This window comes from Canis lupus, chromosome 20 (assembly GCF_003254725.2).
Source record: "Canis lupus dingo isolate Sandy chromosome 20, ASM325472v2, whole genome shotgun sequence".
NCBI lineage: Eukaryota > Metazoa > Chordata > Mammalia > Carnivora > Canidae > Canis > Canis lupus.
Genome location: NC_064262.1, coordinates 45,467,401 through 45,489,390, shown reverse-complemented (window position 1 = coordinate 45,489,390; position 21,990 = coordinate 45,467,401). Strand labels below are relative to the sequence as shown.

General features: G+C 51.0%; 1 protein-coding gene across 1 annotated transcript in view; it reads right to left on the bottom strand.

Annotated features, from left to right (window-relative positions):
• UNC13A (unc-13 homolog A) overlaps positions 1 to 21,990 on the bottom strand; it is a 60,366-nt gene that overhangs the window by 17,324 nt on the left and 21,052 nt on the right. The window contains 20 exon segments of the mRNA XM_049097812.1: positions 216 to 312; positions 1,078 to 1,204; positions 1,392 to 1,477; positions 2,787 to 2,920; positions 4,887 to 5,021; positions 5,239 to 5,328; positions 5,861 to 5,929; positions 6,546 to 6,696; positions 7,096 to 7,259; positions 8,334 to 8,449; positions 9,061 to 9,230; positions 9,355 to 9,496; positions 10,408 to 10,635; positions 11,117 to 11,336; positions 11,651 to 11,722; positions 12,171 to 12,176; positions 12,338 to 12,416; positions 15,158 to 15,204; positions 17,573 to 17,681; positions 17,917 to 18,456. Of these exon segments, the coding sequence (XP_048953769.1) occupies positions 216 to 312; positions 1,078 to 1,204; positions 1,392 to 1,477; positions 2,787 to 2,920; positions 4,887 to 5,021; positions 5,239 to 5,328; positions 5,861 to 5,929; positions 6,546 to 6,696; positions 7,096 to 7,259; positions 8,334 to 8,449; positions 9,061 to 9,230; positions 9,355 to 9,496; positions 10,408 to 10,635; positions 11,117 to 11,336; positions 11,651 to 11,722; positions 12,171 to 12,176; positions 12,338 to 12,416; positions 15,158 to 15,204; positions 17,573 to 17,681; positions 17,917 to 18,456 (2,782 nt within the window).

The window sequence follows — 21,990 nt, the reverse complement described above, 5'->3', positions numbered from 1 at the left end:
AGGCTATGGGGAGTGTGGGGCTTCCAGCTTGATGAATTTTCATTCATTTGTTGAATGAACACTTTCAACACTATGAACAAGATGAAAATGGTGGCCATCTTTCAGACTGGCTTCATCCCAAGGGCAATTTTTGACCTCATATTGGATCCCAATGGGCCTCAGAGGGAGACCACTGTGGGCACTCTAGGGCCTTGATCATGGGCCAGTGTCCTCACCCCATCCTTCTTGTCTCGCTCCAGGGCCCCATGTAGGAAATCCCGGGACACCTCCTCATTCTCGTCCAGCCATTGGATGACAAAGGGCTCAAACCACCTGGAATGGAGAGCAGGAGTGGGGTCTTGCCACCTCTCATCCCCTGACCCTCTCCTTTGCCTGGTTCTTAACGGTACTTGGGCAGGTCCTTCTCTCCCTTGAATTCATCCTGTGGCCTTGGGTGGGTACCCCCCTGCTTCCCTAACCCATCAGGCCTCGGTTACTTCAGCCACGAAATTGACCTCGTGGCCACTGTTAGGGCAAGGCTCATACTCGCAGGGCTCATGGTTCAGATAAACTACCCATGGGCAAGTGGATTCCCTCTGTGGGATCCCATTACCTGTACAACAGAGGAGTATCTATCCCACAGTGCTGCTGTGAGCAGTGAATGACACAACACATAGTAGGTCCTCGGTAAATGGTGACCACCATCCTGCTCTCCAACACAGCCCGTGAGTCAGACATCCAGAGTTCAAATCCTGGCTCCGTCACTTATTGGATGTCACCTTGGGCAAGTCCTTCAGCATTAAACTCTCCATTTTCTCATCCCCAAAATGGGAATTATAATGCTCCCATCTTATAGAATTGTCAAAAGGATTAAATGAGAAAAGGCACATAGGACCGCTCAGTGCAGTTTCTGATACTTATAAATATTAATTGTCAGGGCTATAGGAATCCATAGTCCAATGGCTGAAAATAGAGACTACTAGGTTTGAACCCCACTATGCCCTTGATGCCCAGGGAGCCCTGAGTAGGTCAGCTCTCATCCCTGGGCCTCAGTCTATCTGTCAGTGCTATAGTTCTGGCTTGGGGCAAGGGACTTACGCAGGGTACTCAGGCACGCGGTCCTTGAAGGCAGGAAGCTCTGCCACATACTCATTGTACAGCCACTTAACCTTGAAGTGTAGGTTCATGTAGTCAGCGCTCTTGCATAGGCGATGCTTGTCATGCTCTGGTAGGGTGAGAATGGAAGTGGCTCAGTCAGGAGGGTCTCCACCCTCTGTCTTGGCAGCACCTACCCTGGCCATCACAGGTGTCCAACCTCAAGCCTGAGGGCACTCACAGCCTCGGAGGGGATACTACTGAAGCACAACTACCTTTATAGCTAGATTGGCAGACATGGGGATGAGAGTACTCACCCTCCATGGCATACTTCATGTCCTGGGCAAACAGGTTCCACATCACTTCGGCACTGATTTTACCCACGTTCAGCTCCTGGGGAAACCTGGTGAAGGTCGTAGAACAATGAAACCTCGCCAGATGGAAGCAAGATGGCACAGGCTGCTTTGGCCTTCCCATCCCAGAGGGTAGTGCAGGATAGACAGGGGGATCTGGGTTCAAGCTCCCTCAAAGCCACTGACTTGCTGAGTGACTCTGAACTGAAGCCCTGCTTCTCCATGAGCCTCCACCCATCTATCTCTCCATCCCTTCATCCATTCATTCACCCAGTCATCCACCTTTCTACCTATCCATTCTCTCACTCATCTGTCTATCCACTCATCCATCCATCCATCCATCAGTCCATTTCTCCATCTAATCAGCCATCCATTCTTTTATCTACCCTTTCATCCTTCCACCAATCTATCCATTCATCCACCTATTCACCCACTCATCCATCCATCCATCCATCCATCCATCCATCCATCCATCTATCCATCCATTTCTCCATCCAATCAGCTATCCATCCATTCCTTTATGTACTCATTCATCCTTCCATCAACCAATCCATCCATCCATCCATCCATCCATCCATCCATCCACCTATTCATCCAACCATCTACCCACCCATCTGTTCATTTCTCCATTCAATCATATCTCCATCCATCTGCCCACCCTTATGCATCCACCCTTAGCCCATCCATTCCAAATCCCTGATCTTAACTGAATATCTAACTAACCAAGAGATATTGGCACACCAGAGTTAGGAGCCCCTCTAGCACTCAGAGAGAAATAAGACACAGCAGTTCATTTAGCTAACAGAGATGAAAACTCTACAAATGTATAAATCTACAAACCTAAACTATGTACATACACACAATTACACAATATACAATATTGTATATTGAAGTGCATTCCACAATTGTATGCATATATACAATTAAACCCATAGGCTACAATATACAATGAATTAGATCTACACACAAGATATAATGCAATTTAAATGTAAAACATTTAGTAGAGTATCTAGCATATAGTAAATACTTGAGCAACATGTCTATTGTTACTTATGAACCTGCACACACATTCAAAATTATATACATATGTACACAGTGTTATTCACACAAATCAATACATACAAAATATATGCCTGATTACACCAGCAATTGTATACATACACACAGTTTCATGTATATGTTTGTAAACTATGCCATATTTCATTCAGGCACAACCATACCTACAGTTGCCTCTAGATAGACATCATATTATGTGTAATTAGACATGATCATCTTTACACATAAGACACAAAATTGTGCACACATACGTACGCACATAATGACCTCCGGAAAATTAACTGCACAGATAACACAACTCACTGGTTGAGGCAGGGAGTGTAGGAATTTTTGTCTTCCTCAATGATGGACACTATGAGAGTGATCAGCTTGGACCAAAAGTCAAGGTTCTTGATGCTGGGTCCCTGTTCCTCTGGGGGAACTTCTCCCTTCTTGGCCTAGAAGGGGCAGTGGAGACATTGGCCAAAGGGGCTCAGGGATAGGTGCCTTGGTTAGTTCATTATTGTGAGACAGGAGGTTAGTGAGGAAGGGGTCCCATTAACACATGTGTGGTTCAGGTAGGAGAGCTGTATGAAAAGGAACTGAGTTCATGTAAACTGGCCCAAACAGAGGTCATGTCCATGCAGCTCAACAAAGCTTTATTAGACTCAACTCATAAAAGTGAATAGAACTGAATTTAGTTGGAAAAAACTGAAGCCCACTAAACCAAATGGGGCTGAAATGAATGCCAATCAGGCCCATTTAGCTTAACAGATGGAGGTTCTCAGAATTAATTCAATGAAACGGAACTTGGGCCAATTATACTGAATGGAGTGGAATTAAACTTAACTGGATTGAATTAAACTCAAATGAATTCAATTGGATTGAACCTAATCAACTCATCCAAGATCAACATCATCCTAAGTCAGAATAATGGAAATAAATCGACTTGAACTCAACCCAACCTAACAATCTAATTCAAGTCAACTGAATCAATCCAATCCAATGCTATCTATTCAACCCAATCTAACATACTCAGGCCAGTTCAATCCAACTTTAGCCAATCAGTGAAAATGAATGTAGCTAATTCAACTGAAATGAGTCCAACTCAAACTAATTAATTTGAACTCAACTATGCCTAACCTAACAACCCATCTCATCCTAACTCAAGCCCACTCAACCCAGTCAAGAATAACTTCAAGTCAACTGAATAGAAATAAATGGATTTTTATTCAATTAAACCCTGCTAATCCAACTCAGTTTTGCTCAGTAATTAGCCAAGAGCAATGTTGAATCACCTGAATAGAAATAAATGGGACTCAACTCTTTATAGTTGAACTAAACCCAACCCAATTTAATCCACTGCACCTCAACCCAATTCAGTTAAAAGTGACTTGATTTGGGATCCCTGGGTGGCGCAGCAGTTTGGCGCCTGCCTTTGGCCCAGGGCGCGATCCTGGAGACCCGGGATCGAATCCCACATCAGGCTCCCGGTGCATGGAGCCTGCTTCTCTCTCTGCCTCTCTCTTTCTCTCTCTGTGACTATCATAAATAAAAAAATAAAAATAAATAAATAAAAGTGACTTGATTTAAACTCAGGTTGACTTCAACTTGAAGTCAACCTGAGTGTAAATTAACAGAATGAAATAAAAATCTCACTAAATTGAGCTAATGTGTTATCTCCTATCAGAAACCCAAGGTGAGGAAGGGGCCACCTTAGCTCCCACAGTCTCCTGCAATTCCTCCATCCCAGGGCTAATCACCCTAGGTTGAGTTTCAATCTATTTATCTTTCCCTTTTAAAAGGGAATAAGCTCCTTGAAACCTTATTGACAATCCTGGAATTATATGTGTAGATAAACACATGTTGAAAGATCTCATATAGGGACTCCTGGGTGGCTCAGTGGTTGAGCAACTGCCTTAGGCTCAGGGTGTGATCCCAGTCCCGGGATCGAGCCCCACATTGGGGTCCCTGTGAGGCACCTGCTTCTCCCTCTGCCTATGTCTCCTCTTCTCTCTCTGTCTCTCATGAATAAATAAATAATCTTAAAAAAATCTCAAATAAATTGAGTTGAAATGACCAAAACTGACCTCTACTCAAGAAATTAAATTCAACATTTATTGAATAGCGATTCCATTAGTGATTCTATGGGAGCACACTGTATGCCAAACTCAACTGAGTTTAACTAAAACTGAATTTATTGCTCATCTGTTGTCTATCAGGTGCTAAGCACTTACCTACATTTTATCTAAAGATAGCATCTTTGAATTTTCTCCTCAATCCAGAGATATGGATTCATGACCCCATTTTACAGAGGGAGATACTGCGGCTCAGTTAAATCACTTTAGAAGGGGCAGACCTGGGATTTGGGCTGGGGTCTGGTTGGTAACCCCTATTCCTTTCTGCTTTATCTGGAGTCCTTACCGGGTCTGTCTGGTACTCCCGACTGTAGAGTTCATGACAGTTGTTGAAGATGTATTCATAAGTAGAGTTGAGGCAGGCTTTCACACAGTCTTTCACCACCTGGCTGGCTCGGGGTGGGCTCTGGAGTTCTTGCACCTAGAGGGAGGGAAACAGGCACAAGTTGGCCTGTCTGGGACAGGAGGACCCAGGAAGTGGCTACAAGTGGTTATGAGTTTAAGGAAATGTAGCAGCATGAAAGCAGAGGGTCATTGAAAAAGGGCACTACTCTCCAGGTGAAATGTTGCTTGATTAGGAGCTAAGAGTGCTAGAAAATGCCCCTCAGGGGGCTGATGGGACTGGGTCTCCTTCTTACCTTCATCCGAAAGAAGGTGATGCTGGTGAGAAGGTCCACAGTGGATTTGAGGTCCTGGAGTCTCTCTGGGCTGCTGGCTGGGAAGTTATTCTGTTGGAAGGGAGAAGAGGGGTAAGATTATGGAAGAAGGCTGGGTGGGGTAGTAGTGTTTTAGGGGAAACACAAGAGCCCCCCCTCCCGCCAAGTTTCAGGAAATATGTGAAGGTCCATGAGAACATCTTGAAGCAACTGGGGGAGTCTGGTGGGGTAGCACTGTTTTAGGGGAAACACAAGAGCCCCCCCCCGCCAAGTTTCAGGAAATATGTGAAGGTCCATGAGAACATCTTGAAGCAACTGGGGGAGTCTGGTGGGGTAGCACTGTTTTAGAGGAAATACAAGAGCCCCCCCAAGTTTCAGGAAATATGTGAAGGTCCATGAGAATATCTTGAAGCAACTGGGGGAGTCTGGTTGGATGTATCTAGCATGTTGGGCAGATGCTGCCCACATATGTGTACAAATGTCAAAGGAACACATTCCACATATTAATATGGGTCCTCCCATGTACACGCCTGATGGGAGCTCTCCCCAGTGGGCACACACATATGTGTAAAAGCAAGCAAGTCATCATGCATGCACTTCTTACCCGATACATGGAGAGGTCAATCCGCAGGGAGTTGTGCAGCTGGTCCAGGAGCTTGACAAAGCGCTCTTTCTGAGGAAGGAGAGGAGAAAGACGGATGGAAGCAGGGACATGGGGGTCAAGTGTAGCAGCTAAAAGTGGCTGCCATATTGGGTGAGTACTTACTATATACTAAGTGCCCCCCAACCACCATAGAACTGAACCCCTGTAATATTCATTTCCATTCTACAGAGGGGTAAATTGAGGCTTAGATAGGACAAGTGAGGGACCCCTGGGTGGCTCAGTGGTTTAGCGCCTGCGTTTGGCCAAGGGCATGATCCTGAAGTCACGGGATCGAGTCCCACATCGGGCTCCCGCATGGAGCCTGCTTCTCCCTCTGCCTGTGTCTCTGCCTCTCTCTCTGTCTGTGTCTCTCATGAATACATTAAAAGAAAGAAAAGAAAGAAAGAAAGAAAGAAAGAAAGAAAGAAAGAAAGAGAGAGAGAGAGAGAGAGAGAGAAGGAAGGAAGGAAGGAAGGAAGGAAGGAAGGAAGGAAGGAAGGAAGGAAGGAAGGAAGGAAGGACAAGTGGCTGGTGCAAAGTCACACAAAAAGTCAGGTCCAGATTGGAGACCAGGGAGTCACACAGGGTATGACCAGCACAGCGTTGGGCTCTCCCTCCTCCTGCAGCCCCGGTCTCTGGGACTGACCCCGAAGTTGGAGGCAGCAAAGCGGTCAGAGGCGGACACGTTGGTGGAGGCGGTGGTGTGCGCATAGTAGGCATTGATGTTGGCAAGCAGGGTGCTCATGACGGCGGGCACCCCAGGACACATGTACTTGGAGGAGAGGCAGGCAAAGTGGCTGGTGGGAGGGAATGGGAGAAATTAGGCCTGGCATCCAGCCAGGACAGGCAGTGATCCCCCCTCCCCCCAGAATACCTCCAAGACAGCATCTGTGAGTGGCCCCCTCTAACCTCCAAACCATTCTTTCTGGCAGATTGTTTTCCAAGTTTCTCTGTCTCCTCTATGGGTTGTCCTAGCTCTGCCTCTAACTCTGATTCTCACACTGTTATTTCAACTCCCAGAAGTGGTACTTTCCTAACCTCCAAGGGATTACAGAATGCCCACCACACCCACACCCTCTTTGGATCCTTCTCCCAAGAACCCTTCCACCACTAGGTCTGCCAGTGTTTACTTGGTGACCCCCTCACCCCAGTTTCCTGCACCTTGCCCTCATGTCCACCCCAGCCTGCAGCCTCACGTCATGGCTTGGTAGATGGACTCGACGCCATAGCGCATGGCAAATTCATCCACAATCTCCTGCGCTGTCTCATCATAGTAAACCTTCCAGGCGTCGTCACCCTTGGCATCTGGGATCTTCACAACCCCATTGTTCTGCACGTCTGTCACGAAGTGGAACAGGTTCTGCCACCAAGAGGGAGAAGGCATCATGGAGAGTGCATTGAGGCACAAGGGGTTAGAAAGATCCCAGGTCCAGGGCAGCTTACATCACCCATACACTTATTCATTAATTTATTCATCTACTCTTTCATCCATCCACCACCCACCAATTCATTCAACTACCAAAAATTTCACCCATCCACTCACTCATCCTTGTAACACTTTAACCATACAACCATCCATCTGTCCACCCACCTACCCACCTATCCATCTATCTATCCATCTACTCATTCACCCATTGATCCAGCTACCCCCAATCCACCTGTCCACTCCTCTATCCTTTCATCCAACCATCCTTTTATCCATCCATCCACCCACCCGTCTATTTAAACTTCCATCTGTCTGCCTGCCCATTCATCCACTCATCCACCCACCCACCATTCATCTACCCAAAACTTCATCCATGCACTAATCTTCCCTTCTAATAATCCAACCACCATCCATCCATTCCATATATCTACCCACAACTTAATCTGTCCATTCAGCAATTAACCCATCCAACTATCCATCTCCTATTTATCTACCCATCAATTTATCCATCCATCCATCCATCCATCCATCCATCCATTCATCTGACATCTATTTTTCCACCCAACTACCAATCCAACCACCCCCAAATTTACTCATCCATCCATCTATACTTCCAATAGTTCAACCACACATCTATCCATCCACTTATCCTTTTAACCACTCATCATCAATTTGTCCATTTAATCATTTATTCATTCAACAAACTGAGTTCTCTCCAGAGGCCCCCTGTTCGGGTCTGGGACAGATGGAAGGCCTGGAGCTGGGTAGTGAGAGTCTGCCTAGAGGTCAGGGAAGGCTTCCCAGAGGAGGCAGCCCTGAAACTAGACGGATGGGGGGGTAGTTTTCCAGGCAGAAGGAATGGCATGGGGGACAGTCTTGGAGGCCCAGGGAGTGTAGATGGTGTGGCTGGAAAGAGGAAAGTGGGGCTAGGGCAGGCAGAAATGGCAAGTGGGGGCAATGTGGGAGATCTTGTGAGCTTTGAAGGCAGGGAGGAGTGGTGGGCCTCACCTCGTGCAGACAAGTGTACTGGACATGGTAGGGGGCCACCTTTTCCTCCCCTTTGATCTCCACACTGATGTGTAGCCGGATGGCACCCGATACAGCGGATTTGTCAGTCCGCTTGTCTGCAGAACAGAAAGGAGTGGCTGCATCAGAACTTTCCAATCTGGGCCTGGGATATTTTAATGTATGCATGACTGTAGCCCTCCTGGACTCCCTGAGATTAAGACCTGGGTAACTTCTCAGATTGGCTTTCTAGGCTTGTGCCTCTCCCATTAGCCTAGAATTCGCTAGGCCCTGTCTCTTCCTTCAACTAGGACTCCAGATCTTTCTTCCTTGCTCAGGTCAAATTCCTGAGTCCTCATCTTCCTCTTTAACCAGGAGCCCTAGACCCTGCTTCTCCCCCCCCAGACTGGGCTCTCAGGCCCTGCCTCTCCCATTAGATCAAGATCTGCAGAGTCCACTCATCTTAGACAGGGTTCCTGGGCTGGAGCCTCTCTCCTCAGACTAGGATCCTCAGGTCTTGCTTTCTGCCCCATCAGATTGGGTTCACAGACCCTGCCTCCTCCATCAGACTGGGCCTCACAGTCCTTGTCTCCCACATCAGATTGGGATTCATAGACGCTGCCTCCCTCTTCAGACTGGGCTCCTAGACTAATTCCTCCTGACCCTGGTTTCCCTTTTTGGCTCTCTGGAACACCCTCCCTGTCCCTTGCAGAACACCACCCATGCTCACCCAGGTTGTACCACACGTCCATCTCGCCGCTGAGTGTCCGCACCTCGATGATCGTCTGTCCCAGGAAGTCATCAGATTCCCTCTTAAACCGCTGCTTCACACGGGATTTGATGTCATCATCCTCATCCCAGACCCGCACCTTGATTCGGTCTGAGGAGTTGTGACATTCACTGCAGGGTGGGGGGAGGCAGAGGCTGGAGTCAGGTGGCCGGCATACGCTGCTCTTGGAGCCCCCTGCAGCTGCCCCAGCAGAGAGCTCCGCTGAGGGGGCCAGGGGTTTAACCAGGCACTTACAAGTGGAAGTTCTCCTCCCACACAGGGTTCAGGTTCCCATAGATAGTTTTTGTCCGTTTCTTGGTCTTCCCAACCTGGACAGTGACATAGGGGTCGCTGGATCCTGTCTTGTCCTTTGCCTGCAAACCCTGGGCACAGACCACTGTAAGACACAAAGGACAAATACAAATATGAGCTCAAGGAGTGACACATGCTGAGAACAGTCACTGCCATGGGCTTCAGGCTGCTTACTGGGGACACCTGTGACATGGCTTGAGGGCTTTGTTCTGATCAAAGGAGTCCATGGGGACACCCACAAGACGTGAAGGGCATGGTAGAGAGTTAACACTCAAGGAGCCCTCAGCTGATGCAGAATGCGAAGGTGCCCCAGGGTCACTCCGAGGTAGGACATTCTATACATTGTCCTGAAATCTCCAGCAGGACTGAGCTTACAGTTGCTCATGGAGTCACCTGTTTACTGGTGTCCCCTGCAGGGCTCCTTCCCTTCCTGCTCCCAGACTCATGTCTCCACTAGCACTGCGGCTTCCTGGGGCCACCTCCTGGATATCCATCTGCCCTGAAATCCTCATCTCGAGGTCTGCTTTCAGGGAAATTTGAATGAGGTTGGGCATGGATAAACAGCCTAAGACTCCCACCCCTGGGCAGGACCACTCCACTGTGTGAGCTCCACACTGTCCCCCAGTGGTCCCCGGGGGGAACTGAGCCCCAATCCTCCACAGCATTGCCTGATCATTGGCACCCTGTATGGGTCTCCTTCCCTCCCAGGCTCACTTCTCAACTCCCATGGCATCACCCCCAAATAAACAATGTGCCCTCAATTCCTCTTTTTGGGGTCTGATTCTGGGAAGGCACCAACCAAGACTCATCCAGACAGAGAGTCATGCACTCACATTTGGAGGCATTCATGCCCACCCACGCTGTGAGCACACTCACTTATGGACATGGGAAAAGACATGGACACATTCGAGTACACTCAGCAAAGGAGCCATAGGAGGACGCACAGGGGACTGAGAAGAAGGGAGCCTGTGGCCACCCCAGCCCCCGCGGCCTCACCAGTGATGCTGATCTTGGCCGACCACTTGGATGTGCCGTCCAGCACGCTCTGCTTGACCGCCTTCATCTGCTGTGTATGCGCGGTCTTGGTCACGGCGAAGATCTCCTGGATGAGCTCGAAGATCTCAGGTTTGTTGCGCTCCCGGATCTTCATGCGGTCCTTGAGCACCATGATGATGTTCTGCGTGCGGTCCTCCGCCCCGTGCTTGGAGCTCTTTTCTGCAGCCCCTGCGGACGCACACAGCACTCACCGTCCAGAGCGCGCTCCCTCTCAGGAGCCAGAACCCCAACTCCCATTCCAGAGCTTCCTCGGCGGCATGGATTAAAGCGAAGGGTGCTTTAATCCATGGGGGCTCAGGTGACTCACCCTCACCCCAAAGCTGGAGCTGCTAGAGCTTTCTACTTGCTCTCTGAATCCTCTACCCCTCCACCCTTCAGTCCCCCCTGCCTAGACCTCGCCCCTTCGGCGACTCCTCCCCCCACTCTGAACCCCCTTCCTCGGGAGCCAACCCTAACCCTAACCCAATTTTCTCCAGGGGAACCGCTGACTCTCAGTAAGGCCATCCCTTGCAGGTTAGCTAGCTCCTGGGTCCCGCCCCGCCCCTCTCGGACCCTGTCACATCCCTTACCCCCTCTTCCCCACAATCCTGCAGCCAGGAAGCCCCGCCCCCACCTCCGCGGGGCCCCGCCCCTCCAGCCCAGCGCTCACGCTGCAGGCAATCTGCGTTGAGCAGGTCCTGGCACTTCTCGTGGCACTTGACCCCGCACTCGGTGCAGCGCATGCCCTGCCGCGCGATGCCCCACAGCAGCCCCTCGCACTCGTAGCAGTAGGTGGGCGTGGTGGCCGTCCACACCTCGAAGTTGTGCGGCGTCGTGCAGGAGATGGGATAGATTAAGGCTTGCAGGGTCTTCTTGTAAACGTGGTTTTTCTGAGGGGAGGGAGGGGGGCGGCGTGGGGCTCTGTCCTGCCTCGCGCTCATCCCCTTGCTGAGTATAGTCAAGTCTCAGTCCCTCCCCCTGCCCCCAGGCTGTGGGACCACGGCTCCCTGCACAGATCGAGTTGGCAAGATGTTGTACAACCCAATTCTGGAAACCAGACTCTGGAGAGCGAGGAATGCGCGTCTCTACCACACTCTCCTCCCCCTCCTCCTCCTCCTCCTCCTCCTCCTCCTCCTCCTCCTCCTCCAGGAGCCCCCAGCCCAGCCCAGCCCTCAACCAGTGGAATGGGAGGCCCCTCACGCACCAGCTCTTCGTTGTTCAAAGTGCTGGAGGCCAAGGCTGAGGTGATGCCTGCTTTTCTGGACTGGACCAGGGACTGGGGCAGGGAGATCATCCAGGGAGTCACAGGGGTCGATTCACACCCAAGGGGTTGTCACCACAAGCAGAATCCACAGCCACAGTTTGGGGCCACAGCCGCGAATAGGAAAAACAGGTCAGAGCAGCAGGAGCAGAACCAGGAAAGAATTGGAAAGTTTTACAGGTTCTGGGTTAGAAGTGTGCAGCCTCACACCCCTGACTCACCCATCCCCCACCAGACTCAAGAGCTGCACTTGGCATGATTGCCAGCCACAGAACAAAACTACCAGCCACCCCATGAACCAAGGTCAGGGATCACCTGCTCTCTCCCCCACCCATAAACTTTAGGATATGGAGGGTCCTTCTCCCCAAAACCCATGGGTTGGGGCCAGTTGAAAGATCCTAGTGGCAGGGTGGGTGGTCTGGGGAAGAGATGGAGATTGGAGGCCCAGGTTACCATCACTCACCATGGCCTAAGGTGTCCGTGCAGCAGATAGGGTAGAAATCAGATTACATTAGTTCCAGAGAACACTTTGCCAGCTCCCAGTCCCAGGCCTGCCATGGGCAGTTGTATAGGTTGAGCACTGCTATGGCAGTCCTCCTCTGCTGGGGGAGGAGAGGGCCAGGGGCTCACCAGGTCGCTCACGAGTGGAATGGGCTTCCTCTTGCGGATGTCTGGCATGCTGTCAATGATGATGAGGCCACCTCCAGGGCTGCAACACACACAGGATGTCAAGAACCCAGGCTTCCCTCTTCCTCCAATAGACATCACTTGAGGCCCGGACATCACTTGATCTCCCCCAGGATTAATCGTATTTCCGGAAAAGATCCATTTAAGTCCCCCCCCACTAACCTCACAATGTGGACTTATTTGGAAGTGGGGTCATCGCAGATATAATTAGTTAAGATGAGGTCATCCTAGAGTAGGTGGGCCCCTTATCCAGTATAACTGGTGTCTTTATAAAAAGGGAGATGGCAATGTGACAAGAGACAGAGATTAGAGTGACACATTTACAAACCAAGGAACCCTGAGGATTGCCAGCAGTTACCAGCAGCTAGCAAGGCAAAGACGGGTTCTCCCGTACAGGTGTCAGAGGGAGTGTGGGCCAGCCAACAACTCGACTTTGGAATTCTGATCTCCAGAACTATAAGAGAATCTATTTCTGTTTTTCTATTTTATTTATTTATTCATGAGAGACACAGATTGAGAGAGGCAGAGACACAGGCAGAGGAAGATGCAGGCTCCACGCATGGAGCCCGATGTGGGACTCGATCTGGGACTCCGGAATCACACCCTGAGCCAAAGGCAGACACTCAACCGCTGAGCCACCCAGGAGTCCCTATTTCTGTTGTTTTAAGCTATTCATTTGTGATAGTTTGTCCTAGTGGCCCTAGGAGATGAAGACACTGGACACCAGCTTCCTCATCTGGGAAACGGGAGATGACGCAGTTGCCCACGTTTTGTTTTTTTAATTTGTTAAAAAATTTGTTCACAGAGACACAGAGAGAGAAGCAGAAACATAGACAGAGGGAGAAGTAGCTCCCTGCCAGAAGCCCAATGCGTGACTCGATCCCAGGACCCCGGATCACGACCTGAGCCAAAGGCAGACACGCTCAACCACTGAGCTACCCAGGTGCCCCAGTTGCCCAAGTTGAATGAAAATTTGAATTAAAGCAAATCTAAATAATATACTAAAATATTCATGAAGTCTTTTCCTCTGCTCAAAATTGGAAATAGGTATGTAGATTTACAATCTCCTGGGGGACACCTGGGTGGCTCAGCGGTTGAGCATCTGACTTTGGCTCAGGGCATGATAACAGGATCCGGGATCAAGTCCCGCATCCGGCTCCCTGCGGGGAGCCTGCTTCTCTCTCTGCCCTCTCTCTCTCTCTCTCTTTGTCTCTCATAAATAAATAAAGCTTTAAAAATATATATAAATAGGGACGCCTGGGTAGCTCAGTGGTTGAGCATCTGCCTTCGGCCCAGGGCATGATCCTGAAGTCCCCAGGATCAAGTCCCACATCAGGCTCCCTGGATGGAGCCTGCTTCCCCCTCTGCCTGTGTCTCCACCTCTCTCTGTGTGTCTCTCATGAGTAAATAAACAAAATCTTTAAAATATATATAAATAAATAATAAATAAAATCTATTCTGGAACGGGACGCCTGGGTGGCTCAGTCGATTAAGCATCTGCCTTCGGCTCAGGTCATGATCCCCAGACGTCGGGCTCCCTGCTCAGCGGAGAGTCTGCTTGTCTCTCTCCCCGACCCCTCATGCTCGCTCTCTCCTTCTCTCTCTCAGATAAATAAATGAAATTTTAAAATCTATTCTGGAAGGAGTGACTTCAAAGCTCATGGGAACAAGGGAGCTGGAAATGTGCGCTGTTGCCTCTTGGCAGTGTTGGCGTAGCTGGTGGATCTGAATGAGCCCTGCGGCGGAGGCCACTGTGGCCTGTACAAATTCACTTTACTGAGAGGTGCTCTCATCCCAAAGAAGTTTCAGGGGTGGCTCCTCTCCAGAAGCTTCCCATGGGCCGGTGAGAGAAGTGCCTGGCAGCCAATGACTCTGGACAAGCCCTGGGGTGCTACTTACGTGCCAGAGCTCCCTGCAGAATCAGGCAGAGGCACAGTGACTCCTGAACGACATCTGTGCTTGGCTGCTCCCCCTGCCTCCCCCTGCCTCCCTCACACATTTCTCCTGAGGGCGCTTCTTCCATAAATCATGTGTGTATCCCCGTGTCGGTCCCTGCTTCCGGGGCTCCCCACCCAGCACACCTGCTCATCTGGGAGTCACAGCTTGTGTCTCCGCGCCTCTGTGTGCAGAGGACGTACAAGGGAAGGCGGTCACCCTCCTGCTGCTAATTTTAAAACATTAGTGGAATTTAAAAATATCTTTCACATCTTCTAACCTCACCACTCAGATGCTGAAGGAAAAGAAAGCCCCGAAAATTAGAAACTTAAGAAGTCAGATATGACAAAATGCTCCATGGAAGCCCAAATGGTTCTCATTAAAGACCCAGCAACCACAGCGATGATCTGGGATATTTAAAAACCGGAATCAAAGCAAAAAATGCACTCCAGGATTACAGAGGTATTGCCGCCGGAAATAGGCTCCTCCTTTATCTTATATTTATTTCTAGGGGAGAATGGTCTTGAGTAATACAAGCGGCTGGGGTGAGGCATGTACCTCTTTGGACTCAGTTTCCCCACCCGTAAAATAGGAGTAGCCGGCCTCCCGTGGGTGTGTTATGAGGATTCAATGTGTCACTGTCTTTGGCTTCTGTCTATAGTGAATGTCTTAGGATAGAGGCACATTATTTCACCTGACCTGTCACTCAGTCTGTCCCCTGTCTAAATGGAACCCCTTGCTGCCCTCATGGGGCAGAGGCTATGAGGTAAAGCAGTCTCAAGCTCTAGGTTCAAAAGTTTCTTCTACCCCCACAATTCCATTACTCACCCGCCTTTGAACCACAGCGATTTAGACATTTCTCCTTCTCCTCGGGCCTGTGGGACAGACAGATATGATCAGTGTGACAGCCTCTCCTCAGGCCAGACTAGGCTCCCCACCCACTTTTGTCTCCCCTTTGGGCTGGGTCCTAGTCCTCATTGTGTGTTCTTAAGCTTTCTCTGGGCCTCAGTTTGTCCATCTGTAAAATAGGGAGAGAAGAGCACCTCTTTATCACCAATCTCAGTAGAATTCGGTCTCCTTGTCTATCAGAACGGGGATGTGTTGGTATCAACTCCAACAAGAGCTCCTGCTCTCTATTCTGGGATTCTCCGGGGCTGACTCAAACACTCATAATAGTGTCATTCTTCCAGCCTCACCTGCTCATCTGATCTCAGACCCCAGGGCCTTTGCCTGAACCGTGCTAGCTTTTTTTTTTTTTTTTTAAGATTTATTTATTTATTCAAGAGAGAGGCAGAGACATAGGCAGAGGAAGAAGTAGGCTCCCTGTGGGGAGCCGATGCAGGACTTGATCCCAGGACCCCAGGATCATGCCCTGAGCCAAAGGCAGATGCTCAACCGCTGCACCACCCAGGTGTCCCTGTGCTAGCTCTTTATATGCCCTCCCACCTACTGCACCTGACCAGCTTCCATTTATCATTCGGATCTCAGTGTAGACCCAGGGCTGACTCCCCCACCTCCTATATAACTAAAGGGTGGCAGGGTGATGGAAGAGTGGGAGGGGTCCAGCTCTCTCTTCTGAAGTATCATTGAAGTATTTTGGGTATCACCTCCTCCAGGAAGTTTTCCTGTCTTGGAATAGCTTTACACCCCTTCTGTGAAACCCAGAGGGCTGCCCATGTTTATTTATTTATTTATTGTCATATTACTGATTTCATTACAAGGGTAGCTGCTGTTTTTTTCACTTAATTTGCTGACTTAAAGTTATTCAACAGACTTTATGCTGTGTTTTCTTTTCTCCCCTTTGCATTTAGAATCATGTGAACCTATTATTTAGTTAAAAAATATAATTCTGGGTTTTTTAAAAAAGATATTTTTATTTATTTGACAGAGAGATAGAGAGAGCCAGAGAGCACAGGCAGGAGGAATGGCAGAGGGAGAAAGAGAAGCAGGCTCCCCACTGAGCAGGGAGCCTGATGCAGGACTCGATCCCAGTACCCTGGGGTCATAACCTGAGCCGAAGACAGATACTTAATTGACTGAGCCACCCAGGTACCCCTAAAATTCAGTTTTAAAACATAAATTAAGAAAAAACATAAGAAATTTGGGGCATCTGGATGGCTCAGTGGGTTAAGCGTCTGCCTTTGGCTCAGATCATGATCCCTGGATCCTGAGATGGATCCTGGGATGGATCCCTGCTTAGCAGAGAGCCTGCTTCTCCCTCTCTTCCCTGCTCATGCTGTCACTATCTCTGTCGCTAACTCTGTCGCTATCTCTGTCACCATCTCTGTCTCTCCCTCAAATTAATAAATAAAATCTTTAAAAAAGTAAGAAATTTGACTTGAAATTTCTGTGGCTTTGATGTTTGATGGTCTAGGACTTTGGGAGTTTATTTAGAACCTCCTATTGCCACCCCCACCCTAGTTTGGAAGGTCCCCTTGCATAAGGGCACTGTTCTGGCGCCAACCCAGGGTGGCTTGAGCAACTGAAGAGATATATGAATGGCCTCAATCTTCCTGCCCATCTGAGCAGTCACCCTGACCCTAACGCTAATCTTTCACTTAATTTCTTCTCTGACCAGACCGCAGACCTTTCCCCAACCCTGACACTGGCACCCAATGTGACCCAGGCATGGATTCCTCCCCCTAACACCAATTTTAACCCTGACCTCTGATCTAGGACTGCTGCCCTAACTCTGACCTCTATTCCTACCCCTAACTGCTACCCCTATCCATGAACTTGACCTCTGAATGGCTGTAACTATGACCTGGCTCCAGGTTCCAGCTCACCTCTTCTTTCCCACTCAGAATTCCAGCATGGCATGGGGGAGGCTGGGCTGGGCCTTGGTGGGGGCAACTAGTTGGGGAAGAGGACAGGCAGGCTTGGGTGAGAACAGACGAAGCCAAGGTGTAGCTAGGGCCAGGGAGGGGTCCGATCGGACAGAGGCTGGGCCAGGAATGGGGGGACGACTAGGACGGTGTGGGTGGGGCCAGGTGGGCGTGGGCGGAGCCATGGAAAGCCCAGAGTGGGGCATGGGAGTGGGCGTGGCCAAGCCCTCCGTGGGCGTGTCATGGGTCGTGTGGGCGGGGCCTGGGAAAGGACCAGAGCGGGTGGATGATGGGCGTGTTGGAGAAGTGGGAGCACTGATCCCCTACCCCCCACCTCACCCCCCCACCCCCCCACCCCGACCCCGCACGGGTGTGGGCGGGCATGGGCCTGACCCCGGGGGCGGCTGCTTTCACTCACCTCCTGCAGCTGCAGCCGCACTTTGTTGAAGGCTCGAAGCCAGTTGGCCTTGGCCCTGGACATGGAGTCCTGACCCTCCTGGCCTTCCTCATCCTCTCGTCGCCTGAAACTGGGGCAAGGGGCGTCGTGAGGCTCCGGGAACGGCCCTCCCTTGACCTTCCGCCCTCCGAGTGACATCAGGCCCTCCGTGGCCTCTCTGGCCCTTCCCCTGTGATGGGCCTCAGTACCCCTTCCGCTCCCCAACCCATGACCCCGTGGCAAACTCCCCTCCACTCCCCAGGTCCATGCTGACCCCATCGCAGCACCGCTGACCCCGCGACAGCCCCTCGGTCCCCTCTCACTACCTCTCCTCGGACTTGGGGGGTTCCGGCTCAGGTGCCCGCTCAGCTGTGGGCACCTCCTCCGGTGCCGCTGGTTCAGGGGCCGCCTTGGCCACGTCGTGGGCCTCAGCAGGTACAGCCGGAGCCTTCTCCTCCTTCTCAGATGCCGCCGGCGGGAGGCTGACACGCTTGAAGTCCTTGGGCTCAGCCACGGCCACCTCTTCACGCTGGGTGTAGCTACCTATGTCATCAGGCACCTCTTCCTCCTCCTCCAGCTCCTCCTCATCCTCGGGCAGCTCCTCCTCCTCCTCCAGGAAGTCCTCCAGATCCTCGTCCAGCTCTTCGTCCAGTTCTTCGTCCAGCTCCTCCTCGTCCTGGTCCCAGCGCGGCGAGTCCTTGTGGTAGCTGACTGAGCTGTGGCAGGAGTGGTACGAGTCCCGGTCCCGCTCGTCCTCCAGCTCGGAGCCCTGCAGACTCTGCTCGTCGGGGTCGAAGTCCTCGCTCAGCTGCGAGCTGCCCTGGCTCAGTTCTCCCGAGGAGGCATAGCGGCTACTGCCAGTGGGGCTGTGGGGACGAGCCAGGGCTCAGCAGCGGAGGCACGGAGCCACCGCCTGACCCAGCCCCAGGCACACAGGTTCCGTCACCCAGACATCCACTCAGCATCGGTTAAGCACCTGCTGTGCACCAGGTTGTGCCTTAGGCACCGGGGGGTGGGGCTGGGGGGACACGGACACACAGCCATGAACAAAAGAAACAAAAACTCCTGGCATTTCCCGTCTGGAGGTACAGGCAGTAAACTGGAAGGGTGACATCAGTGATCACTGATGACCCACGGTGCCTCATCCTGTCCACGCACTGTGGAGGCTGCAAATGCTCCTCTCACATGCTGGGGACCCCACTCAGCACCCTCACCTCCAGTCTTTGGAGGCTTCGTGCTCCTGAAAATTCAACATGCCTCGCCTGGCTCCTGATGTCCCCAAACCTCAACCCAGTCCTCCTACCACCAAGCCTCCTCCATTCACCAGGGACCCATGCCTCCCTGCCTCCACTCCTTGCCTCCACCTCCACTCACAGCCCACCCTGCAGTCTAGCTCCTCGGCTCCACCTCAAAAACATTTGCAAAATGCAGCTACTGCCTGGCGCCTTGGGCCCCACCCTAGTCCAGGCTCTGCCACTTCCACCAGATGCAGCCCCAACGTCCACTCCTGCCCCCAACAGGACCTGCTTCCCATGGAACCACAGAGGAGCTTCTTGGAATCACAAGCGCAATCGCATACCTCCCTGCCCCAAACCCCACTGTAGCTCCTTAGAGCCCTGGGAATAAAATCTGTGCCGTGCCCCACACCCAGTGTGGCCCAAACCCTCCAGCCTCCCAACCTCATCTCTCTCCGTGCTGCCTGCCCTCCCCTCTGCTCCAGCCACATCGGCTTTCTCACTGTTCCTCCAAAACCCTACACTCGTGCCCCCCTCTGGGCCTTTGCCCTGGCTGTGCTCTCTGCCAGGAACCCCTCTCCTCACCTGTTTTATCTGGCAAAATCCTTTGGTGCCCATCAAAATGTCACTTCTTTGAGAGAGTTTCCCCCACCCTCTGGCCAAGTCAGATCCTAATATGCCCCCTGGATCGTGCTGGACATGACTAGAAGAAACATCTATCTCTGCCTGAGTGTGGGCAGCGTGACACATGGGCCACCATGCATCCCTCTAATCTAATCATTCATTCAGTCACTCAACAGGCATCATTCCTTGTCTTAAATACTTACTCCACTCTCAGTGACTGGGACCTCTTTCCCAGTTCCAGGGATGCTGTGGAATCAAAAGGGGGTTTCTCCCTCTAGCCATTGTTTAGTAATTTATGAGTTTAGTTGATTGCTTTTTAGTGCCCATCCTTGTAGATGGCAGGAGACAGGTGGGGGATCAGCAGGTATTTCCTTGCTGGAAAGGACTCCAAGCTCTCTCTGCTGATGAATACCCCTGAGGTCCACCTGCAACCCTAGGCACCACAGAAATTGCCTCAGGTGTGGCTTTGGGTTCATCCTCGCAGTCTGGCTCTGACATACTGAGTCCCAACACAGCTCTCACCCCACTCGGATGCTTCCCCTGGCTCCCATGCCCCTGAGTTAGCCACCCAAGGGCCTTCTGCATGATCTGGCACCTCGAATCTCTCCAGTCTGTGACTGAGCGGTTTCCTCTGCCTGAAATTCCCTTCATCGGACTTCTCATTTATCCTTCAAGGACCATCTCCCAGGCGCCTTCCTCCAGGAAGCCCTCCCTACCCTTGCCCACTGTTATAGTGTCCATTCCTGTCCCTCCTTCCAGCCAAGCCTGACCTGTGGGTTGGGATATTTGTGTCTGGCCCTGTGTCCCCAGCCTCTCAGAACACCCAGCACCAGGCAGCACAGCCAGGATGCCCGGGAAGTGCAGCTTGAGTCACTCTCAGGGGAACGCAGGCTATTTCTGCCTCTGCATCTTCTCCTTCTGAAATGTCTCCCCTCATCCCTGTGTGGCTTGACCACAGCATGAGAGGAGGGGACTCCTCTTTCCCCAACCTTGCCCCCCCATTCCCTCCTAGGAATGCCCACAGTAGACAGACTCCTCCAACCAATCACTTCCTGGCACTTTCTCTGGGTCTGCTGCTAGGGTCATTCTCCAGCGCTTTTTCTCCAAAACAAGACTTTTCCTTCTTCTAAAAAGTTAATAGTTTATTAATATTTGATATCTTACTCTTAGCTATTTCCAACATGTTGAAACTTTGTTCCCATAATCGCTTATGTCAAAGCCAGCTCGAGTATGCGAATGAATGCGAGTGATGCTTTAGTGAAGGAAATGTATTCTTTGGGGAACAAATATTTTGGAAAAAGATCCACAGCCAAAAACCACACCAGGCCACTACTTGGTACCCAGTTGGTTCACCCTAAACACTAGTCCTGGGACACCTGGGTGGCTCAGTGGTTGAACATCTGCTTTCGGCTCAGGGTGTGATCCTGGGGTCTGGAATCCAGTCCCACATCGGGCTCCCCACAGAAGAGGCTTCTCCTTCTGCCTATGTCTCTGCCTCTCTCTGTGCGTCTCATGAATAAATAAATAAAATATTAAAAAAAATAAACACTGGTCCTTATGACTTATCAGCTGTTGTGACCTCAAACAAAGGACTTAACCTCTCTGTGCCTTGATTCTCCATCTGCCAAATAGGACTAATAGTATTCCCACTCAGAGAATTAAGTGAGATGACAAAGGGAAGGTGCGTTGGTCCAGCACTGGGCACATGGTTAGCTCCAAACGCCATTATTTGTGCTGTGTACCTAACGGTCACTGTGTAGCACTTTCAGACACCACCCTAAGTGGAATATTTACAAATATTCAAACTGCTTAATATCATGTTCGTCATCATTCTGTTTGGAAACCAGGGCTGGGGTGATCAGGTCAGCGAGGAGGGCCCGCACAAGAGTCAGCCTCTCAGGCTTGAGGACCAGCACCTGCACTGAGAGGTGCCATGGTCCATGAGCACCAGGGGACTCACCTACTGAACAGATCTAGGGACAGCCTACTTTCAAGGGACTAGTGATGATGTCTAGACTGAACAGGGGCAGCTCCAAGTCACCGTGCCCATGGCTCCCATTCAGAAACCCAGAGTCAGGCCATTAGGGAGGGCTGGGCAGGACCATGCCAGGACCACCAGCTGGCTGCTTGCTGGGCGTCCTTCCAACATCACTATGCTTCACCACCCTCCACGAATGTTCGTCTCTTCCTCCACCCACCCCTCCCCTGCCCAGTCAGAGAGCACACAGTGCCCTTAAAGGGAGCGCCAAGGCACCCCCATTTTCAGGGGCAGCTCTCAGGGGCCTTCTGACTTAGCCCTCTTTCTTCAGCCAAAACGGATCATCTTTTACCAAGCGTATGAGATTTTCTTACAAGATCAAGAGTAAAGAAAGGGCTCTATTAGGGCACCGGGGTGGCTCAATGGTTGAGCGTCTGCCTTTGGCTCAGGTCGTGATCCTGTGGTCCGGGGATCGAGTCCCGTATCAGGCTCCCCTCAGAGAGCCTGTTTTTCCCTCTGCCTGTGTCTCTGCCTCTCTCTCTGTGTCTCTCATAAATAAATAA